This window comes from Peromyscus californicus, unplaced genomic scaffold (assembly GCF_007827085.1).
Source record: "Peromyscus californicus insignis strain IS unplaced genomic scaffold, ASM782708v3 Scaffold_17__1_contigs__length_78620276, whole genome shotgun sequence".
Lineage (NCBI taxonomy): Eukaryota > Metazoa > Chordata > Mammalia > Rodentia > Cricetidae > Peromyscus > Peromyscus californicus.
Window position 1 is genome coordinate 23,993,103 of NW_026294469.1, and position 23,633 is coordinate 24,016,735.

General features: G+C 47.0%; 1 protein-coding gene across 1 annotated transcript in view; it reads left to right on the forward strand.

The window, feature by feature from the left end:
• Nucleotides 1-23,633, forward strand: part of Pkd2l2 (polycystin 2 like 2, transient receptor potential cation channel) — a 27,217-nt gene continuing 3,584 nt past the window's right edge. Inside the window, exons 1-13 of the mRNA XM_052741848.1 lie at nucleotides 1-107; nucleotides 619-720; nucleotides 3,058-3,191; nucleotides 4,710-4,966; nucleotides 7,203-7,424; nucleotides 9,024-9,252; nucleotides 11,657-11,827; nucleotides 12,651-12,832; nucleotides 15,146-15,266; nucleotides 15,613-15,714; nucleotides 19,428-19,492; nucleotides 20,867-20,921; nucleotides 23,420-23,532. Of these exons, the coding sequence (XP_052597808.1) occupies nucleotides 77-107; nucleotides 619-720; nucleotides 3,058-3,191; nucleotides 4,710-4,966; nucleotides 7,203-7,424; nucleotides 9,024-9,252; nucleotides 11,657-11,827; nucleotides 12,651-12,832; nucleotides 15,146-15,266; nucleotides 15,613-15,714; nucleotides 19,428-19,492; nucleotides 20,867-20,921; nucleotides 23,420-23,532 (1,784 nt within the window). The 5' untranslated portion in view covers nucleotides 1-76. The remainder of the gene's footprint in view (nucleotides 108-618; nucleotides 721-3,057; nucleotides 3,192-4,709; nucleotides 4,967-7,202; nucleotides 7,425-9,023; nucleotides 9,253-11,656; nucleotides 11,828-12,650; nucleotides 12,833-15,145; nucleotides 15,267-15,612; nucleotides 15,715-19,427; nucleotides 19,493-20,866; nucleotides 20,922-23,419; nucleotides 23,533-23,633) is intronic.

A 23,633-nucleotide genomic window follows, 5' to 3' on the forward strand; every position in this document is an offset into this window, starting at 1 on the left:
GTGCTACTGCGCAGGCGCAGGGCGAGGGGTCGGCTGGAAGCGGCCGAGTGGAACGGACCGTGGGGTCCTGTCCACGATGGCCGATTCGACTTGGTGGTACCGAGGAGGTGAGGGTGGGTGCGCCTAGAGAAGGGGGAACCAGGGCCCGTGGGTAGGTGCTCCAGGTACCCGGGAACTCTGCCCCCACATCCGCACTCCAGCGCTGTCACCCAGGGAAGAGTGAAGTCCTTTGCCGGGCTGTCACCTCCGGGGGTGTGGGTCGCCGAGGGAGTCGCGCCCTTGGCCGCTGCAGCTGGAACCCCTTCTTGCACCCGGCCCTTGCCTTCCCCAGAAGCTGCAGTGAGGGCGGAGAAAGCATTAGGGACCGAAGGAGGTGTTTGAGTTGTCTCAACAGGACGGTGGGGGAAAACACTATATCAAACCTATCGGTGTACAGCCCTAGAGACTGCCCGCCCATAGCGGAATGTAGCAGTTGCCCCTGTCTCAAGGGAGAAGTAAGACCCAGAAGAAGGACCCAGAAGCCGCTGAAAATCGTTGCGTTTTTCCCATCTTGGTTACTGATGTACCAAGTTATAGTGACCCAGTAATGTAAAGACAGTTTTTGTTCCACATCTCCAGGGACTTCCAAACATGACCTGCATTACAGACGGGAGGCAGAAGTTAACACCACGCTTGAGGAGTTGTTACTCTACTTTGTTTTTTTAATAACTCTATGTATATGTAAGTATACAGATGTAGATTTTAAAAATGCTGGTTGAACTAGTAGTTAAAATGTGGAAGTGAAAAATAAAAACCCAGAAAACGGACCAATTTTAGAGATTGTCCTATGATGGACAAAATTTCCAGCTTTTAAGGGGCAAAACTAAGCTGCGGGTGTAATGGGAAGCTTCCGTAGTCAACACTGAATATGATTTCTTTTTTGATTCAGAGAATCTATTTAAACATAGTCCCCTGGGCTGACAATTGAATTTAATTTCGTTCAGAGCCATAGAGATGTATTGGTTTGGTTCCATAAATATAAAGTACAAATAGGAACCAACATAAAGTTTGGGGATGATCATAAGTCTCATCCTTTTCACTAAACTGCTGCATAATTAATAATAAAATACATCTCTGCCGAATAAATGCCAATTTTTAAGGTGGGCAGGGAGAACCTCTCAATCTGCTATACACCCCCCGCCACCATGGGTCCACGGCATCAACTTAGTATGTGAAAAGCTTGTTAACGTTTTGTATTTAAACTGTGCAATGTACATAATTAGAAGCTAATGTTACAGGATCTCTCTCATCTCCCAATGTGTAGCCTGTATACCAATTACACAGTTAACTGGTATTGTAGGGGTAGGTGTTTGAGATTAAAGACAACTGTAGCTAACTTGATACGGTACCTTTGACTGGTTAATGAAGGCTTCGTTATAAAGATAACACAAACACATGCTTATTACCAAGCATTTAGAAAGCAGAACATATGAGCTAAACGATTATCTATAATCCCAGCATTCAGAGATTTTTGAACACTTACGATAAAGCAAACATTTAAGTCTACACTAAGGGGATTCATTAACCACTGTAGAGCATGCAGTGAAATAAATGTAACTGTTAAAGAATGGCGGACACGTTTGCTTGCTGTGAGCATGCGCCACGGCACTTGTGGCAGTCAGAGGACAGGCTTGTGGAGCTGGTGCCCACCTTCATCGTGGGCGTCTCGGGTTGTCAGGCTTGATGATGCTTGACCCACATGTTGTTTTGTTTTAACTGGGGAGTTCTGGCAACAAAAGAAAAAATAGTTTATAGAAGGGGAGAAAGAAACACTACTAATTAAAAACGTTTAAACACATTTACTCTGTTCCAAGGCATGGGTTTAAATGTTTCACATGTTGGGCTAGAAAGATAACTCCAAGTGCTTGCCGCACAAGCCTGAGAACCTGAGTTTGGTCCCCAGAATCCAGAGCGTGGTGGAAGTGCAACCCCCGGGCTGGGGAGGTAGAACAGGCCCCTGGGGCTTGCTGTCCAGCCAGCCTAGCCTACTTGAAAGGCCCAGGCTAATGAAAGGTCCTGGTTCAAAAATACAACCAAGGTGGGCTGGCTCCTAGGGAATGCCTCTTAATGATGAGTTCTAGCCTACACACACACACACACACACACACACACACACACTCCAAATGATCCATAATTATGATATAACTATGTAGTAAAAGATAGCATCCTTACCATGAGATCTATAACCCTTCTCTGCCTTAACCATTCACTCTATGGTATAGCCTATTCTTAATGTAGAGAAAAAAAAAAAAACCAACAGTGGAGTCGTGGATATAATGTGACCTCAGTAAAAAAGCATTTGTAGGCTGGGCGGTGGTGGCGCACGCCTTTGATCCCAGCACTCGGGAGGCAGAGCCAGGTGGATCTTTGTGAGTTCAAGTCCAGCCTGGTCTACAGAGCAAGATCCAGGAAAGGTGCAAAGCTATACAGAGAAACCCTGTCTCGAAAAAACAAACAAACAAACAAACAAACAAAAAAACAACAAAAAAGCATTTGTGTCTGTGTGTGTGGATGGGAGCTCACTCACACATGTGTGGTTGTCTCTCTCTGTTCCCTCCTACTTGTTGGCTTTTCATGGAAAGGACTGTTTGTTGACTGTTGAACCATCTCAGACTAATTTGACGTCATTTTTTAAAGATAGACTATTAAACATATATGCATAAAACCTGAAGGACCCGTGTCTACCTTGAGTATGAGGGTTGAGGGAAACGTCTACCTGCTTTGTATAGTTCTGGCTTTAATAATTAGATAGAACAGGGCTGGTGAGATGGCTCAGTGGATAAGAGCATTAGGCAGCCAAGCATGGTGACCTGAGTTGGATCCCTGGAACCCACATAACGAGAGAACCAGCTCCCACAAATTGTCCTCCACATTTGTACCATGGCACACAAGATAAATAAATATAAAATTATACTTAGACAATGCTGAATTTTTTTAAAGCTGGGGAAATTAATATTTTTGAATGCTGCTGAAGTGGGATTTTAAATGACAGATTTAAACACGGCATTCTCTCCGCAGTGACCTTTGGGATGGTCAACCCACACATGTACTACTTAAACAAAGTGATGTCATCTCTGTTTGTGGACACGTCCCTTCCAGGTGACGAAAGAAGCAGCTTTAGGTCCATTCGAAGCATCACTGATTTTTGGAAGGTAAGATGTCTGACCTGATGAAGTAGCATTAGGTAGCCCATAAGCCAGGGGTTGGAGGCTAGCTCAGGGGTACAGCACTTGCCTAGTAAGTAAGTTTGGGCCCCAGCTCTAGAAAACAACAACAACAAAAAAAAAAGACAAATTCACAGATAGTCTATAAGCCCTTGCCTCATGTAGAAAATGCTCAGGGAATATTTGTTAAAGGAATTAATAAAAATGAGTATTATTCTTTATTAGAAAATCAACCAGTGATGTTTATTGTTAATCTTTATGTTCACAATGTGATACTGTTCTTTATAACTTCAAACTTTTGATACTTTCTCAGATATTCCCATTTCCCTTGGAAAACACAGAATTGTTGTGTGAGCACTAAAGTCAGCCTGCGACTGTGTAGATAAAATCCATATGAGTGACAGTAATACAAATTCTTAATTGCCCAGAAAGGATAATATTCATAATTTATATATGCAGCCCTCTGCTGTATATGACAGTAATAGACTATATATAATTTTTTTTAAGCAATGTGTTTAATTTAATCATACGGGAGAGTGGTTCCTTTCGCACTGGGATACGCAGGGTTTCTGTGACACAGAGCAAGTGTCATCGGGCAGGAAGAGCAACCAAGGAGGAGCAGCCTCCGGTCTCCATGTCACAGACATGGGGACGTAAAGGATGAGGCAGTGCGGGAAGGCTCTCCCACACTCATGGCACTGTGGATGCATTTTAAAGGGTCGATAAAGGGATTCTAAGAATGGGGACCAGGTGCTGTGTGCTCTTCACGTGGAGCTGAATTTGCAGCGTGAGCATAGAGAAGATGAAGTAGAAAGTGAGTGGACAGAGGACGTCACATCACGGAGCTGAAATTCATGAAAGAGAGTCATCTTCTGAGTGTGGGCGGATACGGTGGTTAACTTAGGTTCATGCCAGAGCAGACCCTTAGGTGTGCCTGGGATGGTGTTTTTCTGAGAGGATTAACTACCCGGCGAATGTGGACAGCACCATCCACTCTGGTGGGACCGATAAGAGGAGAGTAAGCAGTTAGAGCTCAGGCGTTTCCCTCTGCCTCCCGGCCGCCATGATCTGAGCCTCCCTTCCTGCTAAGGCGACTGAAACTTAACTGAGACAAATCTTCCCTCTCTCTGGGTGTTTAGGCCGCTATTCTGTCACAGTGACGAGAAAAACCTAGTAAGAAAGGACAAGTGTGAGATAAGTGGTCCTAAGTCCTTGGCCTCGTAGGAAAGGAGGACTGGACGTCATGCTTCCCCTTTGAATTGTCTGTGTGGCCAGTGGCCGACAACAAGAACAGGGGAAAGCCATCCTGGGCCTGGGATCACTTAGAACGGAACAGGGACAGAGTGAGGAGTAGCCATCACTGTGGCCTTCGCCAGCGGCGTTGGTCATCGCCATAAGTGGTGTCTCAGTCAATACTTACACTCAGAATCACACATGGGACTACAGATTCTGTTGCCATGAAGGTATTTCTGTTTCTTCCCGCGATACCTGCCTCTGTCTGTGAAGTTCATGGAAGGACCCCTTCTGGAAGGCTTGTACTGGGACTCGTGGTACAATAACCAGCAGCTGCACAATTTGAAGAACAGCAGCCACATCTACTATGAGAACGTGCTTCTGGGAGTCCCCAGGGTGCGGCAGCTGAGAGTCCGCAACAACACCTGCAAGGTCTTCTCGGCATTTCAGTCGCTGATGAGCGACTGTTACAACAAGTACACGGCTGAAAATGAGGACCTCTCCGATTTTGGCCTCAAGCGGGACACAGAGTAAGCAACACGAAACTGGTGACCTCTTCTAGCAGGTGCCCTTGTTCGTGTCTTTACAGAATTACCTCAATATGTCTGTCTTCTGAGTAACGGGAGCTGGGAGCTGCTGGCTGCGGCGGGTTTCCCTGTGAACAGCATGGGAAGAAGCCTTGCCAGTAGCAGCTCTTAGAATACAAGAGTATCCACCTCGTGTGATATCTGTGTTTGATGGGGGTGGGAGGGTTGACGTGGTGTATGAAGTGTATAGTCATACTGGATGCAGAGTAAAACATCAGTTTGTCTGCGTGTGTGTCTGCCTGTCTGTCTGTGTCGATAAGGAGGCCAGATATCAACAAGAGGTGTCTTTCTAGGGCTGGAAAGATGGCTCAGTGGTTAAGAGCACTGCAGAGGTCCTGAGTTCAAGTCCCAGCAACCACATACATGGTGGCTCACAACCATCTGTAATGAGATCTGGTGCCCCCTTCTGGCCTGCGGGCATACGTGCTGTATACATAATAAATAAATCAATCTTTTTAAAGATGTTTTCAAAAAGAGGTGTCTTTTTAAATCACTCTCCATCTTTCATTTTTGAGACCGGGTCCCTCACGGAAACTGGAGCTCATTGATTCTGTTAGGCTGATCAGCCAAAGAGCTCCAGGGATCCAGTGGTGTCCACCCCCGAGCTCTGGGATTACAGACTCATGCCCCAGCAGCTGGCTTTTACGCAGGTACCGAGTGATTCTCCGCCACGCTCCTCCCTCCTCACTGCGCCCCACTTATTAAGTGATGTCTGTGGCTCCAGGACTAGAAGGAGGCGGTTATGCTCTTAGTGATCGAATCCGATGATGCGGGCGGAAGATGCTCTTAGCTCCTGCTCTGTGACTGTGCTAAGGTGCCAAACAGCTAACAGAAGTTTGTGGGGGGCTTGCAGTTGTCGAAGGTTAGAGTTCATGGTAATTATGGGGGGTCGATGTAGACCCACCACCTTATACTGAAATGTGAAAGCCCAAAGCCCCTGGCACCACCTCCTCTGGACAAAGATGTTTCTGGTGTACACTTTGTGTGTCAGGCGTCCAATGAAAATCATGGCCAGGGGATAGGACCAACCTTTCTGTATTTAGTATTTATGACAGTTATTCACATGTTTGTGATCTGTTTTCCTGCTCATCCTACGCTCTAGAAACAGCTATTCTTTGCACTTTTACCTCGTTTGGTAAGAACTTACTGTTTCTAAGGAACATCCTCGTAGTGCTGACGTTTTACAAGCGTGTGTCTTTGCACGGCGCAGGTCATCTGTCACCGCAGCCCCCTTCTGCCTCCTCCTGTTCCTGCCATCCTAGCTTCCTCTGAGCCTCTCAGTCTTCGTTATACCTGACTGTTTTTCACCATTAGTCGATATTTTCATCACGAAGTTTGATGGTATGTCCTTTCTTCCATAGCCTCCTCCAATCTCAGGAGTAATGGCTCTGTGTGTGTTGACTTAGTTTTGTATGAGTTTGGGGATTTATTTTTTTCTTACTCAGAGACAGGATATCGCCATGTATATAGCCCAGGCTGGTTGAGTTTGGGGCATTCCTGAGGGCTTATGTAATTTTTATAAATGTAATAAATTCATAAATATAATCACACATCTTTCAGATATGTTTGGGGGAGACTGAATAGGGAGACTGAAAATGGGGAGTTGAGGTGTTCTTCTTTTGGTTTTCTTGTAATTATAAGTAAAAAGCCAGAAGGTTTAATTATAAACATTTTTTGAAAAAAAATTAGCCAGGCAGTGGTGTGCACACCTTTAATCCCAGCACACTGGAGGCAGAGGCAGAGGCAGGTGGATCACTGTGAGTTCAAGGCCAGCCTGGTCCACAGAAGGAATTCTCAGAGCAGCCAGGGCTACACAGAGAAACCCTGTCTCAAAAAACCAACCCCTCCCCAAAATAGTGTGTGCGTGTGCGTGTGCGTGTGTGTGTGTGTGTGTGTGCGTGCGTGCGTGCGTGCGTGCGTGCGTGTGTGTGTGTGTGTGTGTGTATGAGAATTCAGGCACACATGTGCCACAAATGTACCACCAAACTGTTGGATGTATTTGTTGCCTGTGATAAGCACTAAAACACGCTGGGACCTTGGTGCTAACTCAATTGTCTCGGCCACTTTGAACTTTCTGTTTCAGCTGTTTTGAAGCTGCTCCGTAAATCAAGGTTAGCTTAAGTTCTTGGAATGCTTCCACCACGGTTTCTCAGGCCACTGTTCTTTGGCTGTCTGACAGATGGAAGTACTCGCCTTCTCCTGCCAACGCCCCTTGGCACTGGGGATTTGTCGGTGTGTACCGAGATGGAGGGTATATATTCACATTATCAAAATCAAAATCCGAAACCAAAGCCAAACTCGCTGATCTTCGACTCAACAGCTGGATCACAAGAGGGACCAGGGTGGTTTTCATTGATTTTTCCTTATACAACGCTAACGTCAATCTGTTTTGCGTCATCAGGTGAGTGGCTCAGAAGTTTCCTCTTGGCAAACTGAATTTTTTTTTTTTTTTTTTTTTTTTTTTTTTTTTTTTTTTTTTGGTTTTTCGAGACAGGGTTTCTCTGTGTAGCTTTGCGCCTTTCCTGGAACTCGCTTTGGAGACCAGGCTGGCCTCGAACTCACAGAGATCCGCCTGGCTCTGCCTCCCGAGTGCTGGGATTAAAGGCGTGCGCCACCACCGCCCGGCGGCAAACTGAATTTTAAAAGGCTCCAAAGCCTCCACTGGAGTCTGCTGAGATTGAAGTCATAGCTTTAGGATAAATACGATGTTCTTCTGCCAGGGGTACAGCAGAGATTAAAGCAACATCGTCCTGATTGTTCCATGATTTCAAGGTATATTTAGGAACACGAGTCACACACAGTGTGCTAGGTTTAATAATCTGTGTGTGTGTGTGTTTGTGTGCTCGTGCTCAGGTGTGCACCAGAGTGCCAGGTGTGGAGATCGGGACAGTTTTGGGGAGCCCATTTTCTCCTCCCGCAGTGGAGGAGTTCCAGGAATCAAGCTCAGGTCGTCAAGCTTGTGTGACAAGCGCCTTGACCTATGGAGTCATCTCTACCACGGACACTTTATTTCTATATGGTGTCTCTAGCCATGTCTGTCATCCTGGAATTGTACAGATCTGCCGTCATAATTTGTTCATAAAATCAAATTGTTAAAGTCTTTTGGTTTATGGGCAGGGGAGGTAAGTCAGTTGGTAAAATGCTTGTCATAAGTCTTAGGGTTTCTATTGCCGTGATAAAAACACTATGGGCAAAAGCAACCTGGGGAGGAAAGGGTTAATTTGGCTTGCACTTCATCATCATGGTCCATCACTGAGGCAGGAGCTGATGCTGAGGTCGTGGAGGGGTGCTGCTTGCTGTCTCAGTCAGCTGTTTGAACTTCCCATTGGCAATGCCCTGCCCTTGGAGCAGGGTGCACATCCAGCTGCAGGAACCTGAGCTGAGGAACTGGAGCTAAAGGCCAGTGTTGCTTGAGCAGAACCGGACCATAGTGTGTTTGTCAGACACGGTCTCCCTGAAGCACCAGGCCTAAGGGCAGCAGCAGGGGCAGCCCAGGGAAATAGTGCTTATCCACCCAGCCCTCCCTGCACTTCAGTGCAAGGATTTTAATTGAACCTGCAAGCCTGAGGAAATAGATTTAAAAAAAAAAAGTTCTTACTCCATAACCCAGGCTGACTATCCTCCTGCTTCTGCCTCTGCGTTTCTGAAATTTGTTCCTTTTTTAAAGAACAATTTAAAATTTGATACACATGGGTGTTGCCTGCATCATGTATGTGCACCATGAGGATGTGCGGTACCCACAGAGGTCACAGGAGGATGTCAGAGCTCCTGGAGTTACAGCCAGTTGTAAGCCCACATGTGGAAGTGAACCTGGGTCCTCTGGAAGAGCAGGAAGTGCTCCTAACCAATGAGCCATCTCTCCAGCCCCCAAGGAAACACATTTTGTACAAAATCTGTGATTAGCGTTGAGGTATATGTTGTTATTGATTTAGAAATTTTACAGCAACTTAAACACTAAAACATAAGCACTTAAAATGTTCTCACAAACTTCATCTTCTAGGCTGGTGGCGGAGTTCCCTGCGACAGGCGGCCTCCTCACCTCGTGGCAGTTCTACTCCGTGAAGCTCCTGAGATACATCACCCACTACGATTACTTCATTGCCTCCTGTGAAATCGTATTTTGTATCTTCCTTTTTGTCTTCATAACACAAGAACTGAGAAAGATGAATGAGTTTAAGTCTGCCTATTTCAAAAGTATTTGGAACTGGCTAGAACTGCTGCTTTTGGTGGTGAGTATATACCCACTGTATGATATACGGGAATCACATCTGCTCCTGCCAGGAGACATATAGAACACAGGATTTTCTATTCATCCAAGACTTATTTCAAAAGCTACAAGTATCAAATAAAAAACGAACTGTCATAGGGCAATCTAATCCTACACCCCTAAAAGAGAGAAATCTGTTTTCTTTGATTTAGTCCTAGGGTCAGCAGGAGCCTACAGGACTCCATAAGAAATTATCTGTTTCCCTCCTTCCCTTCCCCTCCTCTCCCTCTTGCTCCCCTTCTCTCCTCCCTCCCCTCCCTCTCCAGGGTTGTTGTAGCCCTGGCTGTCCCTGAACGTGCTATGTAGACTAAGGCTGGCCTTGAATTCACCGAGATCTGCCATGCTTCTGCCTCTTGGGTGCTGGAATTTGAAGTGTGTGCCAGTGTTGATATTGAATGCACATAAGAGGTCTTGATATCCACACTCCCAGTATGCACTCGTGTGAGGCTTAGCACGGAGTGCTTATAGCCCCAGCTGCTTGGGAGCCGGAGGTAGGAGGCTGCAGAAGTTCAGGGGCAGCCTGGGCAACATACTGAGACCTGATCTAAAATTAAAATAAAAAAATGGCCCAGGAAGATGGCTCCGTGGGTAAGAGTTCTCGCTGTTTAAACATGAAGACTCCAGTCCGAGTCCCCAGCACCCACGTAAAGAGGCTGGGAGTGGCCACGCAAACGTGTAGCCCCAGCACTGTGTGGGGCAGAAGCAGGAGGCTTGCTGAGCCCTGCTGTCCACTCCAGATCCAGGGGAAAGCCTACTTCAGGGGAATAAGGAAGAGAGTGACGGAGCGCAACACCCAGCAGCCCCCGGGGTCTCTGCTTGCACACACAGGTGTGTGCATCTGCACACACAGGTGCACACATCACATACCAAAAAGGAAAAAGCGCCCCATCTACCTTTCTAGTATCCCCAGGAATGTCTACAAAGGGCAGGGCATTAAATGTTAGGTTTGTGTAAGTGTTTCTGTCCAAGGAAACATTTCAAGGAAACATTATAAATCTCCAGTGCCTCAGGTAACCTGGACCCAAAGTTGTCGTTCAGAGAGCTCAGTACAGCATTCTAAGGAGGTTTGTTTATGTCCATTGCAAGTTTTGTCTGTTTGTTTTAGTATTCCACATGTGAAAGACTCCCCTTTTGGGTAGGGTGACGCAGAAGCCCTCACTCAGACCGTACAGTGACAAGCAGGCAGGTGAGGATGGCCAGGAAGTAGTGTTTCTTTTTATGAGCCACAGTGACTCTATTTTAAGTGCAAGTTGAGCGCCTTCCATTTCTGTGATAGCTGTGTTCTGCATGGACTGGCACCCTGCCAAGCCGAGAAAAGGTCACCCAAGACCACAGCTGGAAGGACAAGCTGCAAAGGAGAGTGGGAGGCCAAGGCATTGTCCCGTAGTGGGTATTCCTTCCCCCTATGACCTTGGGGTATAGTGCAGAAAGTCCACGGTTACTGAGAAAGGAACTATTTATTAAAGGATTACATTGCGGGGAACAACTCACTAATGCAGGCTATGGCAAATTCAGTCGCAGAGTCCTGGAAGACTGAGAACCGGTCCCAGCTGCTTTCACGCCGCCTGATTCGGTCTCCGCCCTCCAAGAGTGCGAGAGAGAAGGGACCCCTGTACGTGCTCCCCAAGTCTTAAGCTGGCCAAGAGGCCACACCCTAGGGGCTGGTACTCCAAAGTCACGGGTGGGACAAATACCCACTACACTGTCCTACTCGGCAAGCTGGGCTGCAGTTTCCTGTAGGCTACATCCAGACCCTTGGAAGGCGGGAGGGTGGGCGCCTGCCTCCACCTGAAGGGCTTCCTCATCTCCAAGTAAAGCCTGCGGTCACCCGGTCACTCGCTCACTTGCAGTTGCAGCCTATGGTCGTGTAGAGGTGGATTCACCACTTACCAAGGCTTCCACAGCTGGAGACAATGTCACCTCCCACCCGAAGGAAAGGGACAGCACGACACTGATCACGGGGCTGCTAAGCAAGCTGCCGGCTACCTCATCGTGCTGTGGTTGGGGCTAGAGACGGACGGCGATCCAGAAAATTCTAAAAGCGGCTCAGGGTAAAAGCACAGAGGACAGCAGTGAGGCTTGCCGAGGGAGACATTTGTATGTCCTCGGACTCAAAGTGGGTCAAGTCTCCTTCTGAGTAGTCACAGGATGTGTTGATTGACAGGTGTCTCCCTTGTGTTTTATACAAAAAAAAAAAAAAAAGACTTGATAAGGCACTTTTCACAAAATTATTTTGAACACCCATATCCTATCTTTCCGTCTTTTTATTAAGCATTTAATGGACTTTTTCATGTGTTTTTTCAAAGGCTGAGAGAAGTTCAGAGACAGAGATGTCTCCAATTTGACCTTTGTTGTCTCCTCTTTAGCTGTGTTTCCTGGCTGTCTCTTTCTATGCGTACTGTAACATGCAGAATTTTCTCTTACTTGGACGGCTGTTGAAAAACACTGAAAGTTACCCGAACTTCTATTTCCTCGCATACTGGCACATTTACTATAACGATATCATTGCTATCACTATCTTCTTTGCATGGATAAAGGTATTTAGATCTCATTTATTACATAATCCAATAGCATACGTGTATCAGTAAAACTCTTACCTTGTATGGAGGGGGAGCATCCCCACTAGTAAGTGAATTTTTCTTCTGGTTTTTTTTTTTTTTTTTTTTGCTTGTCACTGTGTAGTCCTAGCTGTCTACACTCACTCTGTAGACCAGGCTGGCCTCAAACTCACAGCGATCCACCTGCCTCTGCCTCCCGAGTGCTGGGATTAAAGGCGTGCGCCACCACCGCCCAGCAGTAAGTGATTTTTGAAAGCAAAGTGGCGTACCAAAGTACCAAGTGAAGGTACTTGCCCAAGCTTGGTGACCTGAGTTTAATCCCTGGGAAAGAGAACCAATTCCCACAAGTTGTCCTCTGACTTGTACCTGTGCTCTGTGGTATACTCTCTAAAGCTTGGCCCTACAGTTCATTTAAGGCTACACAACCATCATACTCAAAATGAAGTCTGTCTCTGGACAATCAAACTAGGTGGTAGTACCTGTTTTTAATCATTGGTAGGTCATTAGAAAATAAGTTTTCACCGGAAAGGAGACTATGTAATGTAAGTGGGTCCCAGTGTTCCCACAGTATTTACCCTCTGAGCAGAGGGAATCCCTGTGGTATACTCTCCCCACAACCATCTATACGAATCCAAAAACAGTAATTAAAATATTAATTTGACCTTTAAATGATCCCTGACATCTTCAAACACCCTTGATTACCATTGTCTCCTTTTACTTGAAGAATTCTTCTGAAATTAAGTTTCCTGATTCTAAGCAGCTCTGTTTGGACATATTGACTCTTGTATTCTATCTCTTTCAGATATTAAAATTCATAAGCTTCAATGAGACCATGTCTCAGCTGTCGTCAACCTTGTCCCGCTGCATGAAGGACATCGTGGGGTTCGCCATCATGTTCTTTATTATATTCTCCGCGTATGCCCAGCTGGGGTTCCTGGTTTTTGGGTCACAGGTTGATGACTTTTCCACTTTTCAAAATTCCATGTAAGCTCTTAGCACAGGTGTCTTTATGTTTCCTCACCGGGAAACCACAGTGATGAAGAACACTGTGATAAACAATTCCTCTAAAGCTTGGCCCTACAGTTCACTTAAGGCTACACAGCCATTATACTCAAAATGAAGTCTGTCTCTGGACAATCAAACTAGGTGGTAGTACCTGTTTTTAATCATTGGTAGGTCATTAGAAAATAAGTTTTCACCGGAAAGGAGACTATGTAATGTAAGTGGGTCCCAGTGTTCCCATAGCATTTACCCTCTGAGCAGAGGGAATCCCTGCTTCCCACAGAGGCTTCATCTCTAGAATATTGTTTTCCCTGTTAACGGCTCCTGCTCATGCGCCAAACCTGTGCTTCACAGTAGCGTTCTGACAGTTGTGGCAGTGCATGCCTGTGACTCAGCACTCAGCAGGCAAAGGCAGAAGGATTTGAGCCAAGGCCAACCTGGGCTATATAGCAAGACTCCGTTTCAAAATGACAAAAACATCTAAATTTTTTAACACATAAAAAGAGCTTTATAAAAGGAAAGTGTGAGTCACACATCTATATTCATAGGTCTCAAGAGACTAAGGGAAGCCAGGCATTGGTGGCACACACCTTTAATCTCAGCACTTGGAGGGCAGAAGTAGGTGGATCTCTGTGAGTTCAAGGCCAGCCTGGTCTACAAAGCGGGTTCCAGAGAAACCCTGTATCGAAAATCTAAAAATAAATAAATAAATAAAAATAAAAATAAAAATGAAACTTTTCATGGATACAGTTGATAAGAGTGCTTGCCTGGCACACAAAAACCCCTAGGTCCAGTCCCCAGCAGCACATGTACCTGGTGTGGTGGCTCACACTGGTAACCCCAGCACTGGGGAGGTGGACCCGGGAACTAGGAGATCAAAGGTGTGCTTAGCTACGTAGCAGGTTTGAAGCTAGACGGGTAAACATGAGGCAGTGGTTCAGAAAGAAAAGAGAAACATGATCCATTTCTTATGTCTTTGAGACAGGATCTGACACTGCCCCCCAGGCTGACCTCAAGCTCACAGCAAAGCCCCTGCCTTAGCCTTCTGAGTGTTAGAATTATAGGGACAAGCCACCATGTCCAGTCTGGTGTAGTTTATCTCCTGTTGAGTAGATAGGACAACTTCGGTCTGTATGAGGGAGATAATGTGGACCCCTCCCCCTGGACAGCAACAGGAAGTACTCATACGGCACCTCTACCCCTTCAAGATGGCGGCCCCTCTTCCACTTCAGGTCATCTTTTATTCGTGGATCCCATCCATGAGACAGAAGCCATGCTGGTTTTCTGCTTGTGGCTTATTTTAACACGATGTCCTCCTCTTCCGTCCACTTTCCTGCCTGTGACTGGATTCCACTCTCCTCTGTGGCTCAGTGCTACTCCACTGTATGTGTGGGGACAGGAAAAGGGACAGGACACTCACCATTCCCTCAACTACATCACCAGCTATGGAAGCACCTTTTTTCTCCTTGTGTGTATGTGTGTGCTGTGCACATGATTTGTGTGGGCACGTGTAGACGTGTGTGCAGGCAGATGTACAGGTGGAGGCCAGGTGTGACATCAGGTGCTTCCTTGGTCTCTCTCCACTTTGGGGGGTGGGATATGCATGTAGAGGTCAGAGGACATGGGCATCTATTTTCTCAGGCTTGGTGGAAGCACCCTGACCTGCTAAAACCTCTCCACCCCTCAGTTTTGTTTTCTGAGACTCCAGGTTCAGTCTGTCACTGAACCTGGAGCTCACTTGTTGGCAGCTGGCGAATCCACCTATTTCTGCTCCCGCCCCCCACCCCGGGTCCCCCCCCTCCCAGCACTGGGATCACAGATGTGCACACCTCCGTGCTCAGCTGTTACACAGGTGCTTGGGACCCAGGCTCAGGTTCTCATCTTGCATGGCAGGCCCCTTCCCAGCTGAGCCATCTGCACAGCGCCCCCTTTGGGAGAGGGCGCCATGTAGCCTACAGAGACCTTACACCTGAGATATAACGGAGGCTGACCCTGAACTCCTGATCTCCTGCCTCAACCTCCCATGTGTTGGGATTGGAGCTCTACCATGCTCTGTCTGATTTTAGGATGCTGTGGCAGCATAATTACAGCCAGAGGGGAGGAGCTGGGTTGTGGCTTTCGGTGTAAAGCACTTGACCTAGCATGCATGAGGTCTTGGGTTTGGTCCTCAGCACTGAAAAGGAAAGTCAAGAGCATATGCCTTATGCAGCCGGAGACATTAGCAACCCCAAGTTGTCATGGGCATAAATGAAGAGATGGAACATTTTCTGATGGTTTCCTTTCTTCCCGTCGAAGATTTGCGCAGTTTCGGATCGTCCTCGGAGACTTCAACTTTGCTGGGATCCAGCAGGCCAACTGGATCTTGGGGCCCATTTACTTCATCACCTTCATCTTCTGTGTGTTCTTTGTACTGCTGGTAAGCACGGCTCACCCTTCGTCTTCATCACAGACTAGTCACAGAGTTGTGGCCTTGCACACTTGGTCCCCGCTAGTGTGCTATTCGGGGAGATTCAGGTGGCACGGCCTTGCTGGAGGACGGCTCGTGACGCTTCCTCAGCTTCCCAAGTAGCCAAACTATAGGCATTTGCCGCAGTACCCGTGCGTGCGTGCGTGCGTGCGTGCGTGTGTGTGTGTGTGTGTGTGTGTGTTGGGATGCTGGGGATCAAACTCAGGACATTCTAGACAAGCACTCTAACACTGAAATATATGCCCACCGATAAAGTAAATTTTTATTGAAAAATCATCCGACTGTTTCTCCCCAGAACATGTTCCTGGCCATTATTAATGACACCTATTCTGAAGTGAAGGCTGACTATTCGATAGGAAGAAGACCCGATTTTGAACTTGGTAAAATAATTAAGAAGGTTAGTTAGCTTACTTTCCTAAATATAATTCTACTTTTGTTTGTTTGTTTGTTTTTCAAGACAGGGTTTCTCTGTGTAGTTTTGGTGCCTGTCCTGGATTTCACTCTGTAGACCAGGCTGGCCTCGAACCCCCAGAGATCCGCCTGGCTCTGCCTCCCGAGTGCTGGGATTAAAGGCGTGCACCACCACTACCCGGCCTAAATATAATTCTAAAGGACTTTGTATCACTTAAACCCTCCATGAGACAAGAGACACATGCCCTCCAGGTCTTATTGAGAAATGGTTTCATGTCTCACAAGCTGCCTCAAAGTCACTATGCAGCCAAGAATAATCATATGATCCTCCTGCCTCTACCTCCTGGGTGTTAGGATTCCAGGCATGCACCGCCACGCCCATGTGTTGCTTGGCATGGAACCTGGCTTCATACATGCAAGCTAAGTACTCTTATCAACTGAGCTACATCCCCAGCCCCTCTGGCTTCAACAATTTAGCCAAAATCATCTCCGAGTTCCACATCCCAAATACTGAATACAAAGCACTGTCAGGTGATAAACTATGGAAACTATCTCGTTGCTCCCAAAGGTTTGTCAAGTTAGATACTAGCAAATTTCCACAACCAAACTCAGCTTTTGTATTCCGTCTTCCTCACTCTCCTTCCCATGTACACGCAGTATTATTCAGTCTCTCCGGGCTCAAACATTGGACTTCCTGTCCTGTTGGCTTTCCGATAGTTTGTCCTCAGGGCTTGCAATTTCTCTCTGAAGATGCAGGTCTTGCTCACTATTGGTGAAATTATTAAGGCCACTCTACGTAGTTAAAAGGGAGGTTTATTTAGTGGCGTAACTTACAAATGAAGGGATAGGTAGGTTGCAGGGTCTGGGGAAGACGTAGTGCAGTCCGGCTGTGTTCTCTGGAGAACTCTGCTCTGGTCTACCTCTAGCGTCCAGGGTTCAGGAACCAAGAGAAGGCAGGGCATCCGGATCTCGGGTCTTCAGGCCCCTCCCTTGGCCCTGCCTTGTAGGCATGACAGTTACCGAAAGCCTCAATGGGGGTTGGAACTTCCAGATCAAAGCTGGAATGGCTACCCACTACATCTCACACTTGTGGAATCTCCAGGACCCTCTAAATTCTGCCACCAAGAGATCAGGGCTTTCATTTCCCCATACGCTAATATCCTCTTACATATTCTAACCTGACCCCAGGCCATTCCACTTTGGGTCTAGCAGATTACCTGAGCCTATCAAACTAAGGCCAATTTCTTCACTCAGCTCTCGCGAGCCTTCCGCACCCGTCACAGTCCCAACGTGCCTTCAACTATCAGGATCTAGAGTTTCTACGTTTCCTGCTTCTGTATATTATAGTGTAAGTCCCGGCTAGTCGGTTGGGTTGGGTTTTGCTTGTCTGCTTTTGGTTTTCCAAGGCACGGTCTCACTATAGGCACCTCTGCCTGGAATTTGCTGTGTGGACCGGACTGGCCTTGAACTTACTGCAGTCTACCTGTGCCTCCAGAGTCCTGCTAACCTGAGGACTGTCTGTGTAACCCACGTTCTCACTCTGCCTCCTGCTCACATCGCTCGTACCCCTGAAACGTCCTCACAGCTCTTCCTCCTTCCTGCTCTGGACAGTAGAACCTGCCCTGTCCTTTTTGACATCTAGCTCGTTTTCAGTTCCTCTCTTACCTTGTTATGGTTTTTATTGCTGTGATAGAACACCATGACTAAAATAAACTTGGAGGGGAACATGGTTATTTCTGCTTACAGTCTGTAGTCTGTCATCCAGGGAAGTCAGAGCAGGAATGAAGCAGGGACCATGGAGGAATGATGTTTTTACTGGCACACTCAGCCTGCTTTCTTATACCATCCAGCACCACGGGCCCAGGGATGGCACTGCCCCCAGCAGGCCGGGCCCTCCCCATCAATCATTAATCAGGAAAATGCCCCATAGACTCCAATATAGTAGGGCATTTTCTCAATTGAGGCTCCCTCTTTTCAAATGACTCTGGCTTATGCCAAATTGACAGAAAACTAGCCAGCACTCCTCCTGACTAGCTTGTACACCCTGGCAGTTCCAAGAGCACTTCACAGAGGTCAGTAGCTGTGGTCCTGTGGGGTGTCTGGGAGCTTGTCTTTAAGAGAATACTGTTAAGATGACCTCCCCACGGCCAGCTCAGTTGTGGGGTTTTTATCTTTGATATCTTGAGTATGATGGTTGTACACAGTAGAAGTGTTAACATACTTAAAGCAGTCCATCTTAACACTTTCATTTTTTAAGATTTTTCAATTGAGTGTAAGATTTCCACTAAGACCAGCGGCCTTGGATCCCCGAGGCTGGAGTTGGAACTGGGAGCCGCCTGACAGGTGATGGGAACAGAACTCAGGTTAACTGCTGAGCCATCTCTCCAGCTCCTATATTAACATTTTTAAGTGTTTTTATTCTCCTCTCATATATTACATCCTGACTGCAGTCCGTCCCCCACCACTGCCCCTCTCCCCCAGATCTGCTCCTCCTCCTTTCCCTTTAGAAAAGGGCAGGTTCCCAGGACCATCAACCAAACATGGCTTACTACATCAAGTTGCAGTAAGACTAGGCACGTCCCCTCATGTTAAGGCTGGATGAGGCAACCCCGGAGGAGGAAAAGGGTCCCCCAAAACAGGCAAATAATCAGAGACTGCCCCTGCTGAGAGTCCCTCAAGAAGGCCAAGCTACACAACCATAACCTGTAGGCAGAGGACCTAGGTAAGACCCATGCACAGGCTCCCTGATTGTCGGTTCAGTTTCCATGCACAGGCTCCCTGATTGTCGCTTCAGTTTCTATGAGCCCCAATAAGCCCTGGTTAGTTGATTTTGTGTTTTGTTGACCCCTCTGGCTCCTACCATCCTTCCTTCCCCTCTTCCACAGGATCTCCCAAGTTCCACCTAATGTTTGGCTCTGGGTCTCTGCATCTGTTTCCATCAGTTGCTGGATGAAGCCTCTCTGATGATAATTATGCTAGGCTCCTGTCTGAGTATGGCAGAGTATCATTAGGAATCATTTCATTCATTTTTTTTTTCTTTTTGTTGATCGTGTTTGGTTCTATCCTAGGTCTCTGGGCTGTCTAGTCTCTGGGTCCTGGCCCTCCAGGCAGTGTCGGGGTGGGTTTCCTCTCATGGCCTGGGTCTCCAGCTGGACCAGTCATTGGTTGGCCACTCCCACAATTTCTGCACCATCTTGACCCCAGCACATCTTGCAGACAGGACAAATTGTAGGTTGAAGGGTTTGTGGCTGGGTTGGTGTCCTAGTCTCTCCACTGGAAGCCTTTCCTGGTTACAGAAGATGGCCAATTCTGGCTCCAGATCCCCATTACTAGGAGTCTTAGCTAGGGTCACCCTTGTAGATTCCTGGGGGTTTCCATTGCACTAGCTTTCTATCTTGCCCCCCAGATTCCAGCTGTCTCTCCCTCCATCCTCCCCCCACCTGACCCCTCCTATTCCCGTCCCCACCCATCCCCACTGTGTTGATATTTTTAAGACTTTGGCATCACATCCCAGTGATGTCCCTGAGAGCACCCTTTGCTTTCACGAGGGCACGGTGAAAGGATCACGGCACAGTGCCAGACGTCTTTTTAGGCAGGAGTTCCTACAACCAATACGTCATAGTTCATGTGTCTTGACTGAAGGTGAAGAATACGGGAAATAATTTCTGATGAATTTTAAACTCTTTTTAATTAACCCAGAGTTACCTTAATGTTCTCGAGAAACTCCGACTGAAGAAAGCCCCAGACAGTGAAGACAAGAAAATGTAAGACGTTGAATTTTTTTTTTATCACTTTCAAGTTCCACACAAAATGTCTTAGTCACGTTCCTGTGGCTGTGAAGGGTCACAAATGAAGCAACTTTTAGAGGAAAGATGAGGCTTTCTGTTGCAGAGGTGAGGCCATGGCCATCATGGCAGGGAGCATGGCAGCAGGCAGCCCGGCCTGGCACTGGGGCAGTGGCTGAGAGCTCACATCTGATCCACAAGCACTAGGCAGAGCGTGGACTAGGAATGATGTGAGCTTTTAAAACCTCAAAGCCTACCCCAAGTGACACACCTCCTCCAAGGCCACACTGAATCCTTCCCAACAGTTCTACCAACTGGGGACCCACATTCATATGTGTAAGCCTGTGGTGACATTCTCAAAGCACCACATAGATGTTCAATGTGGGGTGGGGTTACATGCCTGTGAAACTATTAGGTTGAAAACGCATTCAGCATCTCTAACCTACCAAAGGGTCCTAGCCTAGCCTGCATATATTAAAGATGCTCAGAATACTAACATCAGTCTTCTGTGGGGCAATGTCAGCTAACAGAATCCCCCTTTGATAGTTATGTATTGTATCGTGTAATGTATTGGCTTTGTATCTCTAAAATTCACTAGCAACACAGCAAACTGTCGAGTGTGATTGCTCCCCCCATGACCATGTCCGGGGCTCACAGAGAGCTCTGCCCCCTGCACAGAATATTCAGAGTATCTCACCACATATTGCCCCCCTGGGAGAAGACCGAAATCCAAATTTTAAAGTCTGGTTTCTGCTTCTGCATCATGATGAAGTCAAGAAGGCCTAAGTTAAACTGAGGTTAAAGTGGGAACATCTACCTGATTACAGGAGAAACAATGAGATAAGGTTGAAACACATTCTTTCTGACATCCAGTAAACCTTTTGATTTCTGCGGGGGAAACTCTCCGTTAAAATCAATATGGACTACTGAGAAGTCGTCCAGTGGCAGAGGACGTGCCCGCTTGTGAGGCTCTGGACATGTCAGAGGCCCTGGATCCGGCTGGCACCATTGAAAACAGAGCCCAGCCCATATTTTGTCACTTGGGAAGGCTGACAGGAAGACAGGAAAGTCCCTTGCACAAGTATAAGGCAACTTTAGTCCGCATGCAGTACACAGCTCATTCAACTATCAAAAGCATTTACAGTCACACTTAGGAACAGGACTTGTGCTTAACAGGATGCCTACGTTTACTAATGGAAAGACAGTGAATTATTTTACAGCTAGTCCCAAAGAATTTTCTTAATGAGCAGCATTTGTCACGAGAAAACAGACAGTCCAGCCCCTGCTGTGGACCTCGCTGCTCATGGCTCACTGCCTTTTCTTACTCTCAGGCTTATTTTGCATTTACAGGAGGAAAACCACCGGAGATTTGGCCCATCAAGCCAGAAAAGAAGGCTTTAGTGAGACCGTAAGAATTTTTGTTTGTTTGTTTGTTTGTTTTTCGAGACAGGGTTTCTCCATGTAGTTTTGGTTCCTGTCCTGGATCTCACTCTGTAGCCCAGGCTGGCCTCGAACTCACAGAGATCCGCCTGGCTCTGCCTCCCGAGTGCTGGAATTAAAGGCGTGTGCCACCACTACCCGGCTGAACCTGTAAGATTTTAATTGATTTTTCTAAACACAGGTGATAGCTTTATTAGTTCTGATTAATAGAAATAATTTATACCAACAGTTGTCACCGCCAACACACCTCTCAGAATCAGGAGCCTTTCTCATTTATGACAGGGCACAGCAAGCTGCTTAAAGAATACTGGAGATCTCTTTATAGAATTTTAGTTAATTGATCATTTCTATTAAAAAGACCCATGTCAATTTTGACCAATCTCAGGATGTTTTTGTGCATGTATGTGTGGGTATGTTCGTGTGTGGATGAATACGTGCACAGACCAGAGATGTTATCTCTGGAAGGCCATCCACCCCTTTAACACAGGGTCTCTCATCGGCCTGAGCTCACCAAGTAGACTAGACTGCTTGCCAGTAAGCTCCAAAGGTCCTTCTGCGTCTTCATTCCCAGCCCCGAGATTAAACAAGTGTGCACCACCAAGCCAGCATTGTAAAAAGATTACGTGTGTATTTGCACCCACAGTATGAGCAGCCTGGTCATTTAGTAGTTAACAGTACTAGTGCCCAAACTCAGGAGCTGCAGCTGGCAAGTTTCCGGTCAGGGACCATATTGGAGGTGATCAGAAGCACTCTGTAGGATCTACTTGGCTGCCTTGCAGTCACTTCTGGGCTAAATACACTTAGTAAATTCACAGGAAGTTGCCCTAGTCCGCAGTATCCTTGTTTTCTACATTCCTTTCCTGGGTGTGCGTGGGTGCACGTGTTCAGGTGTGCAGATGGAGGACAAAGCCAGCCCCTCGGATTTCCTCGATTGAGACAGTTTCACTGAACCTGGAGCTTACTGTTTGTCTAGACTAGCTGGCCAGCAAGTCTCGGCCCCCACAGGGCTGATTACAGAGACATGATGTCACAGTGTAGCTTGTGACCTGGCTGCTGGAGATCTGAACAAGCCCTCAGGCCTTCCTGAGTGCTCACTGAGCTAGCTTTACCCTAGCTCCGTTCGAGATTCTTGCTATGCAGCCCCGGGTGCTCTAGCCTCTTGTAATACCAGCAGTCAAGTGCGTGCGACCACACCTGGCTTACAAAAACACTTTTGACTCACACCTGGGTACACCCCTTTCTCCTTCCCTAGGGCTGTTCCTATTACCATACACATTTCATTTTTTTCCACCCTAAAGCTGAGAAAAATGAGGTAGGGAGAGATGGCTCAGCAGGTAAAGGCACCTACTATCAAGCCTGATGACCCACGTGGCCCTGCAAGTTATCCCAACATGCACCACTGCATGTGTGCCACACACACTGAAGGTAACAGTGTACCTGAAAGTCAGTGCTGGTAAGAACAGTTCATAGGAAGGACTCTTTAGGTCAGGAAGGGGCAGTAATACGTTTTCTAGTGAGAGACTTGTATTGTGGTACATGGCACTGGTACACAGACCATTAACCGAGGCAGGGATTATTTAAAAGGTCACATCTGTGCAAGTCTGGCAGAAAAGCTGCTGGCAGGGCGGGCAGAGATGCATTCTCAAGTACACTTTAAGGGGGTGGGGTGTAGCACGTGCAGAGCACGCAGGAGACCCTGGGCTCAACACTCAGCACTGAAGGAGGAAGATGGACAAAAGAATATTAGCCTTGACAGATGAATTAAAACCAGAAAGAGACTCAGATGCAAAAGGAAGAGGCAGCAGAATGAAGTCAGTAGATGAGACCCGAACCCTAACATCTGTGCTGCACATCTCACAGCCCAGGCTTGTGTGGTGACTTTGCTGACGCAGACACCCAAGCACCAGGCCGTTGGATATGGTGATATTTTATTTGTATTAAAATGTTATTTGTATATTAATAAATAAAGTTGCCCGGGGGGGTCAGAGCTATTAGCAAGCCATAGGAAAGCCGGGTGGTGGTGGCGTATGCCTGTAATCCCAGCATTTGGTAGGCAGAGCTAGGTAAGTCTCTGTGTGTTCAGGGATACAGCCAGCATTGGATACACATGCCTTTAATCTCAATACCAACCATAGAAGACCTGGAGGTCTATACAGACAGGCAGTGACGAGGCGGTCATGTGGTTGGGTTTACAACCAATGAGAAGGCAGAACAGAAAGTCTATATAAAGACTTTAACACAGGAAGTAGCTCTCTTTCGGAGAGGTAGGACCACCGCAGGAGGAAGGGTAAGGTTTTAGCTCTTAGCTCTGACCTCTTGGCTTTCTTCTTTGCATTGGTTCTGTGTTTTTTATTTAATAAGACGGTTGGTTACATCTACAGTTGGAAGCCTGTGATCTTTAGTAGTCTACTTGGGAGTCTCGGACACATACAGACTACTGCCTGTACCTGTCCTCTAAATTGACAGGAGATCCAAGGGGCAGAGCAGATGAAAGCGTGGAAGGAAAGGCTTGAAAAAAAGTATTATTCTACAGAAATTCAAGATGACTACCAGCCTGTCACTCAGCAAGAATTTCGAGAGTAAGCATTTGCTCCATGCACCAACATGTACCAACTGTGTGTGGTACCTGGGACACCAGGATATGCATGTTATATATGTTCTTTTATTGAGCCAGAACCAC